Below are 13944 nucleotides of genomic sequence, written 5' to 3'. Positions count from 1 at the left end.
AAAATAAACCAACCATGCAACAGTTAATAAAAAATAACATGCAACGTGAAAGGGGAACTTACAAGGAGGCTAGTTTGAGTCATTTGCTATTAATCTATTCCTTGATAAAAACGGAGTTAACTTAGAAAGAGTCAGATATTCCTTAACAATAGAGGCGACTTAAGACAATTCCTTAACAATGTTGCAATGATTTTATTATATGGTTTTGTTTTCTTAGTTAGAATATACTAAAAATCAAAACCGACGTTAAACACATGGAGCGTGGCGGAAGGAGACAATAATTTTAACGTGCACACTGATGCAAAGAAGGGTAGTCTATCGTAAATATGAGTTGACGACTTAAAACGAGTCTTCTTTTTTAATGAATATTTTAGCGGCAGAGGGGACAAATGGGCCACAAACAAAGCGTTGACTTAAGAAACGGAGGGAGAGTAGCAATTGTCTCCAGGCCTTCACCGTTCGATGACTTGCCAGAGGATTGCATCTCCAACATAATATCTTTTACTAGTCCAAGGGACGCTTGCGTCGCCGCTACGGTTTCTAAAACCTTTGAATCAGCTGTCCAATCCGATAGCGTATGGGACAAGTTTCTCCCATCGGATTTTTCATCTCTAGTTCCTCCATCGCGAGTTTTTTCATCAAAGAAGGAGCTCTATTTCGCTTTATGCGACAATCCTATTCTAATCGACGATGGCAAAAAGGTACATATTGTTATGAAACTAGAGAGTTTAGGATGAAATCTCTTAGTCTTATTAATGATAATGAATAGAGGTTACATATATATAGAGAGTACAAAGGCCAAAGCCCAAACCGACATAGCCTAAGTCTCATGGACGAATGGGCCTAAATCCTAGAGATACATAACATGGGCCGTAAGGCCAAGAACCAATGGACTGTATATGGGCCGTATGGCCATGTCCTAATGGACTGTGAACGGGCCGGTCTATGGAGTCCACTAAGTGTTTTACAACACTCCCCCTTGGACGAGATGACCGTGCCTATGTTGGATGGGATCGCTGCAATGTGCTTAGGGGATGCTGCCTCATTAAAACCTTACCAGGAAAACCCAATGGGACAAAACCTTGGTGAAGGAAAAAGAGTACAGCACACATTGCTCCCCCTGATCCAAACATCACTCCAAGTCCTGAAGCCTCCGCATCCCAATCTTGTGCGTGAGCTTCTTGAACGTTGATGTCGGCAATGCTTTGGTGAAGAGATCGGCTGAGTTGTCGCATGATTGAATTTGCACCACTTGAACTTCAGTAAGATGTGCTTCTTCCGATCTCCCTTGATGTAACCTTCCTTGAGTTGTGCGATACATGCCGAATTGTCCTCATATATGACCGTTGCTTCTTTGCTGTCGTCCATGCCGCTATCCGTCCATATATGTTGAGTCATCGAACAGAACGCACTAAACCTTCTTTGCTATAACCTGCATCAACAATACCAACTAAAACCTTCTTTGTTATAGTTAGTATAATATAAACCCAAATCTTACCTTCCTTGTAGGTAACATAATAAATACTTAATTTTACTCTAGTGCCTTTGGGTTTGATAAGAACTAATTCTTGCTAGGAGGTTCACGGCAAAACTTATCTCTGGTCTAGTGTGGCTAGCCAAGATTAATTCTCCTATAGCACTGAGGTATGGCATTTGAGGACCGAGAACTTCCTCATTGTCCTTCTTTGGACCAATGGATCTTTATCCAAATCAATGCTCCTTACAAGCATTGGGCTAGTCAATGGATGAGCTTAGTCCTTATTAAAACTCTTGAGTACTTTTCTGTATATGCCATTTGATGCACAAGGATTCTATCATTTATGTACTCAAGTTGTAACCCCAAACAGAATTTTTCTTCCTTTGCCTAGGTCTTTCAAATTCTACTTGTTTGGGCGATTTAACCAGGGGTTCCAAGGATGTTTAAACCATCCATATAGACTGCTATTATCACAAATCCTTTGTTTGCAAACTTCTTTATAAATAAATGGACTGATGGGATCATTTTATAGCCTTCTTTGGCTAGGTACTTGCTTAATCTATTGTACCATATACACCCACTTTGTTTCAGTCCATAAAGGTATTTGTCTAGCCTTATGCAGTATTTTCTCGAGAACCACTCTTATAATCTAGCTCTATACCCTCTGGTAATCTCATTTCATTTTCCAGTGGACCATGTAAGTATACGGTTTTAACATCCATTAATCGTAAATCCAGTTTTTCTTTTATAGCCAGACTTATTAAAGTCGTTGCATCCATCACATGGAGTAAGTCTCCTCATAATCTATTCCTGGTCTTTGAGAGAATCCTTGTGCTATAAGCCGTGCTTTATCTCACGCTTTCATTATTCTAATTTCTCTTTCTTACAAAGACCAACTTATGCCCAACTGGTTTATATCAAGTGTTGTCCTTAAGGTCGGACCAAACACATTTCTCTTCTTTAAAGAGTTTAACTCCACGTCAATGGCTTCTTTCTATTTTAGCCAATCTTTACTTTGAGTGCACTCTCATATAGACGTGAGTTTCTGATCCTCATTTACTTCAAGTGCTACCTTGCATGCAATTATTTCATTAATGTCGACATCTTTGCAGTTCAATTTTATTCTAGACATGATATAGTTTATCGAGCTCTTATTATTATTAATACCTTAAGGACCTTGAGGTTTAGCGTCCCAAACCTCATTGTTGGTACCTTAGGATTTGCCGCGGCCATGTCTATACTTTTTCCTTAACCTCGGTTTTATTTGCACCTTTCTTAGATTTCCGAAGGTTCTTTTCTATGGAACATATTGGTCTATTTAGACTCTGTAGCAACTTGATTATTGTGTTCCTTTTGAACATCAATACGTACTGGTGCATTACAAGCTGGTATGTACGATTTCATAATTCTCTTTTGGGTCATTAAAGGAATCTTGGCAATTGAATAGCTAGCTTTTGCAAATGTACAATCTCGAGGATCTTGCCAATTTAAGGATGTTTGATTCCATAATATTTCTTTGACCAGCTTGTCTTTCTCTCCACCCAATGTAGGGAATTCGGATTCAGCAAACTGACAATCCGTGTATCTGGCCACATATAAATCGCCCATAGTTGGCTCAAGATACTTAACAATGGTGGGAGAATCATATCAATATATATTCCCATCCTCCTTTGAGGTCCCATCTTTGTTCTCTGTGATGATGCAATATAAACGGCACACCCGTATATTATTTTAGATGGGATATGTCTGGCTTATGACCCGTTATGCATTTGGGAATATTTATACTCACTAGATGGCCTGATGCGTATAAGTTCTGTTGCATGTAGTACTGTGTGTCCCCAAGCCGACACAAGAAGCTTCGACCTCATGAGTAATGGTCGAGCAATTTATTAAGTGCGTTTAATGAAGGATTCATCTAATCCATTCTCTTTATGTTCATGTGCCACAGGGTGGTCCACACTCCCCCCATGGACATACCATTATTATTAAACGCTTGGGATATAAATTCACCAGCACTATCTAGACTTATAGTCTTAAGTGGAACATTTCTTTAGTTACATTTGCTGGTGATGGCCTTATAAATGAGTTTCCCTTGTGTACATGCTACACACGTGAGATTGTAGGGATAACTCTTCTCTCTCTTAGGAGTGTGCCAATTTTATTTAATATCAACATACGCATCATGTTAGAAACACGGATGGCCAATCCGGTCATGCCATAAAGTGAATTATTGAACATTTCGTTCATTGCCATATTAGCCTCTATTATATTAATCTTAGCATGGTAAAAACCAGTGGCTAGTGCAAGATATAGACTTCTAGGATTCTCTTTAGATCCTTGGGTGATTTTAGTAATATATATAGGAACTCTTGGTTTCCTTCACCCTTTATTTCAATATGGAAACCATTCAAATGAATGTCCTTAAAGCTCAATAAGCTTCTCTTAGAGCTGGGTGATTATAATGCAACACTTAGTTCAAAATGTGTGCCATAAAATATATGTCTGGCCGTAGCCTTTACTTAGGCTTGCTATACCCGTTATTTGCTGATAACGTGTTATGAAACTAGAGAGTTTAGGATGAAATCTCTTAGTCTTATTAATGATAATGAATAGAGGTTACATATATATAGAGAGTACAAAGGCCAAAGCCCAAACCGACATAGCCTAAGTCTCATGGACGAATGGGCCTAAATCCTAGAGATACATAACATGGGCCGTAAGGCCAAGAACCAATGGACTGTATATGGGCCGTATGGCCATGTCCTAATGGACTGTGAACGGGCCGGTCTATGGAGTCCACTAAGTGTTTTACAACACATATATATGTTATTACGAGTTATGTTAGATAATTATGGTGAAATGGATTTGATTTGAAAACTTGATTTCAGAAGTTATAATTAATGTATCTATTGAATTTTTCTAATTGTTTTGATTTTTTAATTATTTATTTTATTTTTGGAAAATAAAAGAGCTCCTGGTTAGAGAAAGGGTATGGGAAAAAGTGTATCATGTTATCTCCCAAGAAAGATATGTGGATCACATGGGTTAATACTCCTCAGTATTGGCGATGGATCTCACTTCCTGAAGCTAGGTAGGTTACTCCTTTTATTTATCACTCAAAATCTATTGTAATCACACAAGTATGATGATGATGATGGGGAAAATGTTGCACACGCATGCAGGTTTGAAGAAGTACCAGAGCTTCTCAATGTGTGTTGGTTTGAAGTCCGAGGGGGCATGAGTACTAAATACCTATCTCCTGGAACTCGTTACTGGGCTTACATTGTGTTTAAGACAAAGGATAGATGCCCTAATCTGGGGGATGTGCCAGCAGAAGCTACAGTTGGATTAGTGGGACAAGAATCTTCTAAAAGATTCATATACTTTGTTGGGCCTCCCGAGGATCGAAGGAGAGACAGAGAAACGAGAGATGTAACGAAACCAAAAACGAGAAATGATGGATGGATGGAAGCTGAGCTTGGTGAATTCTTCAATGAATCAGGTTGTGATGATATTGCAACAAGTGTTCTTGAGACTAAGACTCCTTATTGGAAGCGCGGTTTGATCATTCAGGGGATAGAGTTCCGCCCTACGAAAATCCAGTAAAGTAATACCCGGTTTCCATGATTGATTCCGGTTTATGTTTGTTTGCTTCTAAAGCTAGTCAAAAGCTTTGCTGCATTGTAACACAAGGTATTATATGTTTTTGGACTGCTCGTTTGTGTATTCTGTTTTTATCTTTCTGATCACATGTACAAACTCAACAAATGAAATCGAATAAAAATATATAAATTTTGTAGACATGACACAGATCTTAACAAAGATTCTTCAATTTATATATTATATTGACTTTTCCTGACTAAAAAGTTTGATTATATAATTTTCTCAAGACTTCACAAAAATAAACACGAAACAAAAGGTACTTGCTTTGAGTGATTAGATAAAAGGCAAACTTCCTTTTTTGTTTTTATATTTTTTCCAGAATATCTTTGAAGACTATGATCGGAGTATGACAATAAGTCTTAACCAGTAAAGATCATCACTCACGGTCACGGATATAAATATATGCCTCGTTAATTTCCACACTTTACATACCGTTTCTGATAGAAAAAAACGGATTAACATAAGTTATGTGTTCAATACACTTATGTCATTCATTGGATATGTATTTTCTATATAATCAGTGCTTCTTTTTTTCTTCATATAGGAATATTTACTTGAATGGTAAAAGAATCATATGATCCAATCAATAAAGTTTACATTTTCCTGCAGATTCGTCTTCTGAATTTATTTGATACTAATGTTGAATGGCTAAAAATATTAAGTCAAATCGAGAAACAAGAAATTTCTGACCATGACCATATAAATTATGTTAGTTCTCGCAAGTCAACATAAGAAGAATCCGAATGAAATAGAAAAAAATGTCATGTAGCTAATTCCTTTTGTCGAGTTTTATAATTCATATAAAAAATTTAATGTCTAAACGTGAAAAAATATAACACAAAATTGGTTTATCATTAGCCATGTCTAATTTTTATTTCAACTTAGTAATAAAGATATCTCTAAGTTCTAATTCTTACGTCAAGTGGATATGTAAAGTCACAAACAGGTTTTATTTAGTGATTTATATGTTTATGTTTTTGTCACTGAATACAAATGGTTATTACATTGTAAAACAATAGGCTTTATTTATACCTCAAATGTACAACTGAATATAAAATTACTGAAAAATAGCTGATTATTTACAACGCGATAATCTTTGTTCAAAGAAAAAAAATATTAACAACGCGATAATCTTTAAGCGACATAAAAATATTAGTTTCTAATAAAAATTATTGTTTAGTAGATGAGAGCATGTTTCTAATTAAGCAAGATATCTTGGACATGGGTGAGTAAATTAATTAAACAAATTGTTTCAAAAATTTATAATCTGCAAAATTAAGACGACGAAGAAAAAAAAGATAAGAATAAAAATAATAAGGAAATTTGATCGGGAAAAAAAACTAAAAAATAAAAATTCTCAAAATAAAGAGCAACGACCATTATTCTGATCATTTTCGAATGAAATCTTCACCAACTTGGTCTTGGTCTATCACAAAACCAATATAACAACCAATAAAATGAATAAGTCAAAATCATTTTACAAGGAAAAATTCCATCTAAATTGGAGACAACAAAATGTTTTTTCTTTTGACGAAAAAACTTATCTAGTCTCAAAGAAAAGAATATGAGAAGCAAAACTTGTCACGCGAAACTACATTTGTCTAAGATAAACAGGAGAGATATGTAAGTCAAACATAGTATTTAAAAAGAAAAACGTAAAAAGAATTAATCTAAAGTAAACATCTTAATTACAAAAGTTGAAACTCACTTAACGACAAATACATATATTTGAATAGTTAATAAAAATATATGCTCCATTCATTAAAAAGCCAAAAAAAAAACATTAAGTGCATATATACTAATATTTAAAACACAGTTACCATTAAAAAAAATTAATAATCTCATTTACAGGTAAAAAAATAAACATCTTTAATAGAGTGGTATGACATTCTTGAAAGAATTCTTTTAAAAAAAAATTAGACACAAATTTTGATAATTTTTATTTTGTGATCCAAATAAAACATCGGTGAATTTAATAATTCAACATATTAAAAGTAAAAAAAATATGTATTTAGTTATCTATATCTTAAATATATAGAAGAATAATCATCCAAATTTTCATACAAATAGATGAAAAAAAAATATATATATATATATATATATATATATATATATATATGTTTGACACAAAGAGTTCTCTAATGGATTTGGTTTATTTCTTGAGTTAATGGATTTAAAATAGAATTGTTGTTGAATCTTCTTTTCCAAATTTTTAGCGTATAATATGATAACTAATAAGGTTGATGAATTATGTATTTATTCAAAAATTATATTTTGACTATCGTACTTATTACATATAACAATTTGTATGTCAAAAAAATTATTTATAACAATTTAATTTGTTAGAATTGATAAATTAATAATTTTTTAAAAGTTTATTTTTTTTCCATTGATGTAAAACAAAACACCAAATTAGTGATGTCGTATATGAATTAAAAAAAAACTAATTGATAAACTTTTCGAGAGAAAATGTATATTCGAAAAATTGGCGTTTTGGAAATCTCCACATTAAAAAGAGCATTTTAATCATAAAATCACTTTTACCTTTGCCAAACAATGAAATGATTAAAAATCTATCATAGTCGGTTCAATTGGTTTATTAGTTTATGAGTGTATAATTTTTCATAACCACCACTGAGCAAAACCAACTAACCAACATTAAACCATGACGCGAAAAGGGTAACTTTTTGCAAAATATCTGCGCACGACACGACACGACATTACCTTTACACGAATCATATTCTTCCTTTTTAAGACAACAGAGGCGAGTTTTTGAAAGAGTCAGAGAGAACTCACGAGGAATCTATAAACACAAACGAGGTTTTGATCAAAGACACGGATCGATCATCGATGATGGGGCAAAATCATACAGGTGGAGAGATCGTTGTTCCCGGGCCATCACCTTTTGATGGCTTTCCGGAGGATTGCATCTCTAACATAATCTCTTTCACAAGTCCACGAGACGCGTGCGTCGCTGCATCAGTTTCGAAAACCTTTGAATCGGCTGCTAACTCCTATACCGTATGGGAGAAGTTTCTTCCGCCGGATTACTCCTCTCTGATTCCTCCATCGCCAGTTTTTGCATCGAAGAAGGAGCTTTATCTCGCTCTCTGTCACAATCCTGTTCTAATCGAAGATGGCAGAAAGGTAAATTTATATATTGTCATAGAACAATGATCAGAATAGGGTTCAAATTGAACTTCATGTGTTGAATCATTGAGTTTTGTTAGATAAATTATGGAAAAAGGATTTGATTGAAAACTTTATTTCATAATATTCTTGATACGATGGAACATTTTGGTGTAGATTTGAATTTCTAATTATTATTTTTTTTTATTTTTTTTTTAATTATCTTTCCCAAAACCAAAGAGCTTTTGGTTAGATAAAGCGAGTGGGAAAAGGTGTATCATGTTATCCTCAAAGGAACTTTGGATCACATGGGGAAGTAGTCCTCAGTATTGGCAATGGATTTCAATTCCTGAAGCTAGGTAACTCCATTTTTTACCCGTTTGATTGTAATATAGACATCTCGGAATTGGCAATGATGATGACGATGATGATTTTCACAGAATATATTGTTGTGATGTAGATTTGAAAAAGTAGCAGAGCTTCTCAATGTTTGTTGGTTTGAGGTTCGTGGCAAGACAAGCACTCGTGTGCTAACTCCTGGAACTCGTTACTCGGCTTACATTGTGTTCAAGACTAAAGACCGATGTCCTGGATTAGGGCATTTGCCGGTAGAAGTTGGAGTTGGTTTGGTGGGACAAGAAACTTCTAAAAGATTCATATATTTTGTTGGACCTCGGGCTCGTAGGGGAGAAAGAGAAACGGGAGATGTAACGAAACCGGAGGAAAGAGAGGATGGGTGGATGGAAGCTGAGCTAGGTGAATTCTTCAACGAAGCAAGTTGTGATGAAGTTGAGTTGAGTGTTATTGAGATCAAGTCACCTTATTGGAAACGAGGTTTGATCATTCAAGGAATCGAATTCCGCCCTACAAATTAAAAACCCTTAAAAGTAAAACCGATTTGATTCTGGCTTATGTTTGTTTGCCTCAGTTCTATATCTAATGGAGCAAGTGATGAAAAACTTTGTTGTATTGTAACATGATTTCTTAACGTTTTGGATTGTAATGTGTGTGAACCTGAGTTTTTGATTATGTATGATATATTCATATATATATTTAATCATTTCTCACATGAATAAACTTGTATAGAGACTTGTCTATATTATTTCATCTTTTGTATGCTTTTTGTTTACTTAGTAAGGAGGAGTAAGAGAAGTAATTTATCTTTTATTTTGGATTTTTATTCATCGCATGAACAATTTGTATTTTTATCATCTTCTTATCATCTACAATGCTTTTACAGACTTAACTTAGCTAGAAATAGAATGACACATGCATGAATAAAAAAAAATCTTATAAACATGAATCTTGATAAAGATTTTAACTTCGGGATAATTCTAATAAACACATATCTCTTCGTCATTAACTCATTAAGTAATAAAGAAAGACTTCATAGGTAAGTTAAACACGTTACAAAGTCACTTGCTTTGCCTGATTTCATAAAGACCAAACCTTTTCTCAAAAAAAAAAAAAAAAAAAAAACTTTTTAGATTCATATTATTAACACTTACTAATAAGGGTATTATCTGAAATGCACATTAAAATCTTAACCTCTAAGTCTTTCGCGAATCACGAGCCTACCGATATAAATATCCACTTCATTGACACGCTCACAACACATCATCACACCGCTTCATAAATAACATCACACTTCTCAGATTCCAAAAAATACAGTATGGAGCAAATTCACAGCGGCGGAGGAGGAGGAGGGAGTAGTAGTAGACGGAGCGAAGAGATCGCTGTGACGACACGATTCGATACATTGCCGGAAGATTGTATCTCGATGCTGATATCACACACTAGTCCACGAGACGCTTGCGTTGTGGCTTCGGTTTCGAAAACTGTGAAATCGGCGGCTCAGTCTGATTTTGTTTGGGAGATGTTTCTTCCGCCGGAGCACTCGTCACTTGTTGTTCCTCGATCGGCGGATCATTTGTCGAAGAAAGAGATATTTTTATCTCTCGCTGATGGTTCTGTTTTGATTGAAGATGGCAAAAAGGTAACGAATTTGAATCCGATTCGGGAATTTGGAATCAGGGTTTTGCTTTTTTTCCTTTGAATTTGATGATTCTGTTGTATAAATGTCTGATTTTGTTTGTTTTTGGGGAAAAAAATCAGAGCTTTTGGTTGGAGAAAGCTAGTGGGAAGAAGTGTTACATGTTATCAGCTATGGATTTGAAGATCGTTTGGGGAGATTCTTCTGCTTATTGGCGATGGATTACAGTTCCCGAGTCTAAGTAAAAGTTCTCATCTTTTTGTTTTCTCTCTGTTTCTTGAAATTGTGCTATTGCAAAGTTTGTTTACTTAGATTTGAATTTTTCAGGTTTGAGAAAGTGGCTGAGTTGCGTAATGTGTGTTGGTTTGAGGTTCGTGGGAAGATAAGTTGCGGATTGTTATCGAAAGGGACACATTACTCGGTTTACGTAGTGTTCAAGAGGGCGCATAATAGATCATACGGGTTTGATTCTGTACCTGTGGAAGCTGGAGTTGGTTTTGTGGGCAAAGAAGCTACCAAGAGATCAGTGTTTCTTGAATCCGGTGGGGTGGAGGACTCACGCAGCGATTTTGGTTACTCGGGGATTTCGTACGCGATGGTTTCTAGAGCGTTTAGGATGAGGCGGCCGTGGATGCGTGGGGCTTGGAGAGAACATGAAGAAGAGGAAGAAGAAGAAGATGAAGGAGTGAGGAAGAGTGATAGGAGGAATGTGGAGGAGATAAAGGAGAGAGGAGATGGGTGGAGTGAAGTGGAGCTTGGGAAGTTTTACATCAATGATGGAGGTTGTGATGAAGACAGTGATGAGATTGAGATTAGTATGATGGAGACTGAGAATGGACATTGGAAGAGTGGTTTGATTATTCAGGGATTTGAGTTAAGGCCTGAAAGAAGAAACTGATTTGATCTAAAATCTTGTCTTTTAATGTCTCTTTGAGTTTACTTACAGTCTGGAGTTCTTGATTTGAGAGTTGTATCTCTTGTGAATTAACATCTGAATAGCAAGAAGTAAGATGGTTCATAATTCTTATGTCTGCCATATTTTTGAGTCTTCATTCTACACTTCAAAGCTCAATATATACAACTCTTTTTTTAGTCTTATGATAGCTGCAACATGTGTCCACGATTCACACATTCGCCACGATACAGACCTTTGTGCACTGGTTGTTGTTGTAGTTCACAATTTCAATTTTTCTTAAATTTTGCCAAAACAAATTATTTAACAGAAGCACGCATTATATGTTCGATCCACGATTTGGTTGCATATTAAAGTATCATAATTTTATAAAAACTCATCATCAATCAACAAAACTCGTATAAATCAGTCACCAGTTTTACTAATCTACCAAAATTCATTACAGTTTCTAAAACTCGTAGATTCATTATAATTATGAAATTTGTTATCTAGCGATCTCTGAACTCACATGTTAATCTAAACAATATATAAGGTTCATATTCTTAAGTCTTAACCACCATCTTCATGATCACGCCTGGAAAATATATAGTTCGGTGAAGCTAACTGATCTCTTGTGAACAAAGTGTTGAGAAAAACCAAAACAAAAAGATGAGAAGGCTTTCTGTGATGTAAAGAATATAAAACCCAAGCAAGTAAATGTGGGTTCATAAAAGTCTAATCTAACTTCGAAGGCTTTTAAGAAAGAAAAAAAGTTATGGGCTTTGTTTCTCAAGCTTGGGTTTTAGTGATTAGAAGACTGAAATTGTGACAAAGCAAGAGTGATGTTCATATAAACAAACTTTCAATTTTTTTTTGGCAGGCCGTACGGGAATAAGTTCCTACAAATTATTAAAAAAGAAATAAAGTTTAAAACCCAACAAGCCGTGGGATCACAGTCCCATTAGAATATTCTATAATGTCACAGTCCCATTAGAGTCTGCTAACATTATAGAATGTAAATCAACCGGACAAACATCCAAATAATGAAAACCAAGCAGTAGGGAGAACGCATAGTTAGCTAATCCATATGCTAGACGATTAGCCTCTCTATGCATGTGAGAGATTCAAACTATCTAGTTCTTTGCAAGGAAGCCATAGCACAAACGCACTAGGAAAGACAGCGGATGAGAATCACTTATTCATGACTGTAAAAAACCAACAACCACCTCAGAATCAACCTCCAACTCTACACAACTCATCTGACACTCCCATGCCATCACCAAACTGTAGTAAACTCCCCAAAGTTCTGCTAAAGGTGCGGAGCATATACCAATATTCAAGGCAAAACCACGGCACCAATCACCAGTATTAGATCGCATAACTCCTCCTGCAGATGCTAATCCGGGATTCCCTCTAGACGCCCCATCCGTGTTAATCTTGCACCAGCCTTCCCTTGGGCAGGTCCATGAGATCAACCTCTCCACCCTACCTGGTCTTGTATGCCCTTGGCTCGTCACTGAATTTGCCTGGAACACCTCCTTAGCAATGTCTCGCAGAAATTTCACCCGATCCCGACATTTACCCATTACACCAAAAACATTACCACATCTCCACTTCCAACCCAACCAAACAGTCATAGCAAAAACCGTGGACCATTGGCAATCCCCTACAACTGACTGATCTCCCAAGTTCGCATAGACCCACTCAAACAAGGTTTTTTGAAAGAAAGCATCTCTTTTTTGTCTCGGCACTAACCTGTTCCAAACTCCTGACATGGCAGGGAAGTCTCGCAAAATGTGAATGATCATCTCCTCACCACTTTTACACACTTGAAAAATCCCATTATCACACAGGTGCCTACGCTTTCGCTCCATATTCATCATTAAGATTTGGTGAACTCCCTGCCAAAGGAAAAGCCTCACTCTTTCTGGTACCCTGACCTGCCATACGCGAGCAAATAAAGCACTTAAATCTGGTTGCGGTACAATATCTTTAGTTATGAAACAATATGCAGACTGAACCGTGAATCTCCCATCCTGACTTTCCCCCCAAGATAATCTATCAGAAGCACCTGTAACAGTGTCCACCATAACTGCTGTAAGGCATAATCTGACATTAGCACAAACATAGGGCAGAATATTATCCAGTTGCCAACCCATTCCACTACTCCAAACATCACAAACGCGGATTTGATCAAACTCTGCTGGTAAAGGTACCAAAACACTCTCACTCAAAGGAGTCTCCAAAAGCCACTTGTCTGTCCAAAACCGAGTAGTTATCCCATCACCCAGAATCCAACGCAAACCCGGAACTAAGACCTCCCTTATCCCTAAAGTGATCCCTCTCCAAGTAGATGACCACGTACTCTTAGCAGTAAGCCAAGAAAGATCATGGACATCCTGCACTTTATATTTACTCCGCAGAACTCTAGCCCGTAAGGCAGAATTATCATTCAACAATCTCCAACCAATCTTTGCTAACAGTGTTTTATTCATGTCTCGAGCAGAGCGGATACCCAACCCTCCAGCTCTCTTCGGTTTACAAACTTTCTCCCAAGCAAGTAAGTGCTGCTTTCTTATCTTTGTAGTACTGCCCCACAAAAAGGACCTAGAGACTTTATCCAGAGCATCCAAAATCGTCTTAGGTAAGGAGATAGTACTCATAGTGTGAATAGGGATTGATTGTAAAACCGCCTTTGTCAAATTCATTCTACCTGCCAGACTCAACACTCGGCTCCTCCAACCTGATAAACGTGAAGCCACTATGTCGAGGACTTCACCAAACGTTGTT

At 36.3% G+C, this 13944-nt stretch overlaps 3 protein-coding genes across 3 annotated transcripts; all 3 read left to right on the top strand.

The window, feature by feature from the left end:
- Positions 1-378: 378 nt before the first annotated feature.
- LOC104793835 (putative F-box protein PP2-B2) lies at positions 379-5276 on the top strand. Its single transcript, XM_010520257.2, has 3 exons — positions 379-701; positions 4447-4568; positions 4660-5276. The coding sequence occupies exons 1-3, from the start codon at positions 390-392 to the stop codon at positions 5081-5083; spliced, it is 858 nt and encodes a 285-aa protein (XP_010518559.1). The 5' UTR covers positions 379-389; the 3' UTR covers positions 5084-5276.
- Positions 5277-7842: 2566 nt separating this feature from the next.
- Positions 7843-9346, top strand: LOC104790008 (F-box protein At2g02240). The gene is made up of 3 exons (XM_010515697.3): positions 7843-8287; positions 8510-8628; positions 8730-9346. Exons 1-3 carry the CDS (start codon positions 7991-7993, stop codon positions 9142-9144), a joined length of 831 nt encoding a protein of 276 aa, XP_010513999.1. The 5' UTR covers positions 7843-7990; the 3' UTR covers positions 9145-9346.
- Positions 9347-9829: 483 nt separating this feature from the next.
- LOC104790007 (F-box protein PP2-B1) lies at positions 9830-11283 on the top strand. Its single transcript, XM_010515696.3, has 3 exons — positions 9830-10265; positions 10385-10503; positions 10590-11283. The coding sequence occupies exons 1-3, from the start codon at positions 9942-9944 to the stop codon at positions 11158-11160; spliced, it is 1014 nt and encodes a 337-aa protein (XP_010513998.1). The 5' UTR covers positions 9830-9941; the 3' UTR covers positions 11161-11283.
- The last annotated feature ends 2661 nt before the right edge of the window (positions 11284-13944 follow it).

Source organism: Camelina sativa, chromosome 6 (assembly GCF_030686135.1).
Source record: "Camelina sativa cultivar CO46 ecotype springtype chromosome 6, ASM3068613v1".
Taxonomy (NCBI): domain Eukaryota; kingdom Viridiplantae; phylum Streptophyta; class Magnoliopsida; order Brassicales; family Brassicaceae; genus Camelina; species Camelina sativa.
This window is presented reverse-complemented; position numbering and strand designations above follow the sequence as displayed.

Excerpts from the sequence above, each read along its gene's own strand:
- LOC104793835 (XM_010520257.2), top strand. The coding sequence starts at position 390 with ATGGGCCACAAACAAAGCGTTGACTTAAGAAACGGAGGGAGAGTAGCA. Across the intron at positions 702-4,446 it reads TAATCGACGATGGCAAAAAG|AGCTCCTGGTTAGAGAAAGG; the intron begins GTACATATTGTT and ends GGAAAATAAAAG. Across the intron at positions 4,569-4,659 it reads ATCTCACTTCCTGAAGCTAG|GTTTGAAGAAGTACCAGAGC; the intron begins GTAGGTTACTCC and ends ACACGCATGCAG.
- LOC104790008 (XM_010515697.3), top strand. The coding sequence starts at position 7,991 with ATGATGGGGCAAAATCATACAGGTGGAGAGATCGTTGTTCCCGGGCCA. Across the intron at positions 8,288-8,509 it reads TAATCGAAGATGGCAGAAAG|AGCTTTTGGTTAGATAAAGC; the intron begins GTAAATTTATAT and ends CCAAAACCAAAG. Across the intron at positions 8,629-8,729 it reads ATTTCAATTCCTGAAGCTAG|ATTTGAAAAAGTAGCAGAGC; the intron begins GTAACTCCATTT and ends GTTGTGATGTAG.
- LOC104790007 (XM_010515696.3), top strand. The coding sequence starts at position 9,942 with ATGGAGCAAATTCACAGCGGCGGAGGAGGAGGAGGGAGTAGTAGTAGA. Across the intron at positions 10,266-10,384 it reads TGATTGAAGATGGCAAAAAG|AGCTTTTGGTTGGAGAAAGC; the intron begins GTAACGAATTTG and ends GAAAAAAATCAG. Across the intron at positions 10,504-10,589 it reads ATTACAGTTCCCGAGTCTAA|GTTTGAGAAAGTGGCTGAGT; the intron begins GTAAAAGTTCTC and ends TGAATTTTTCAG.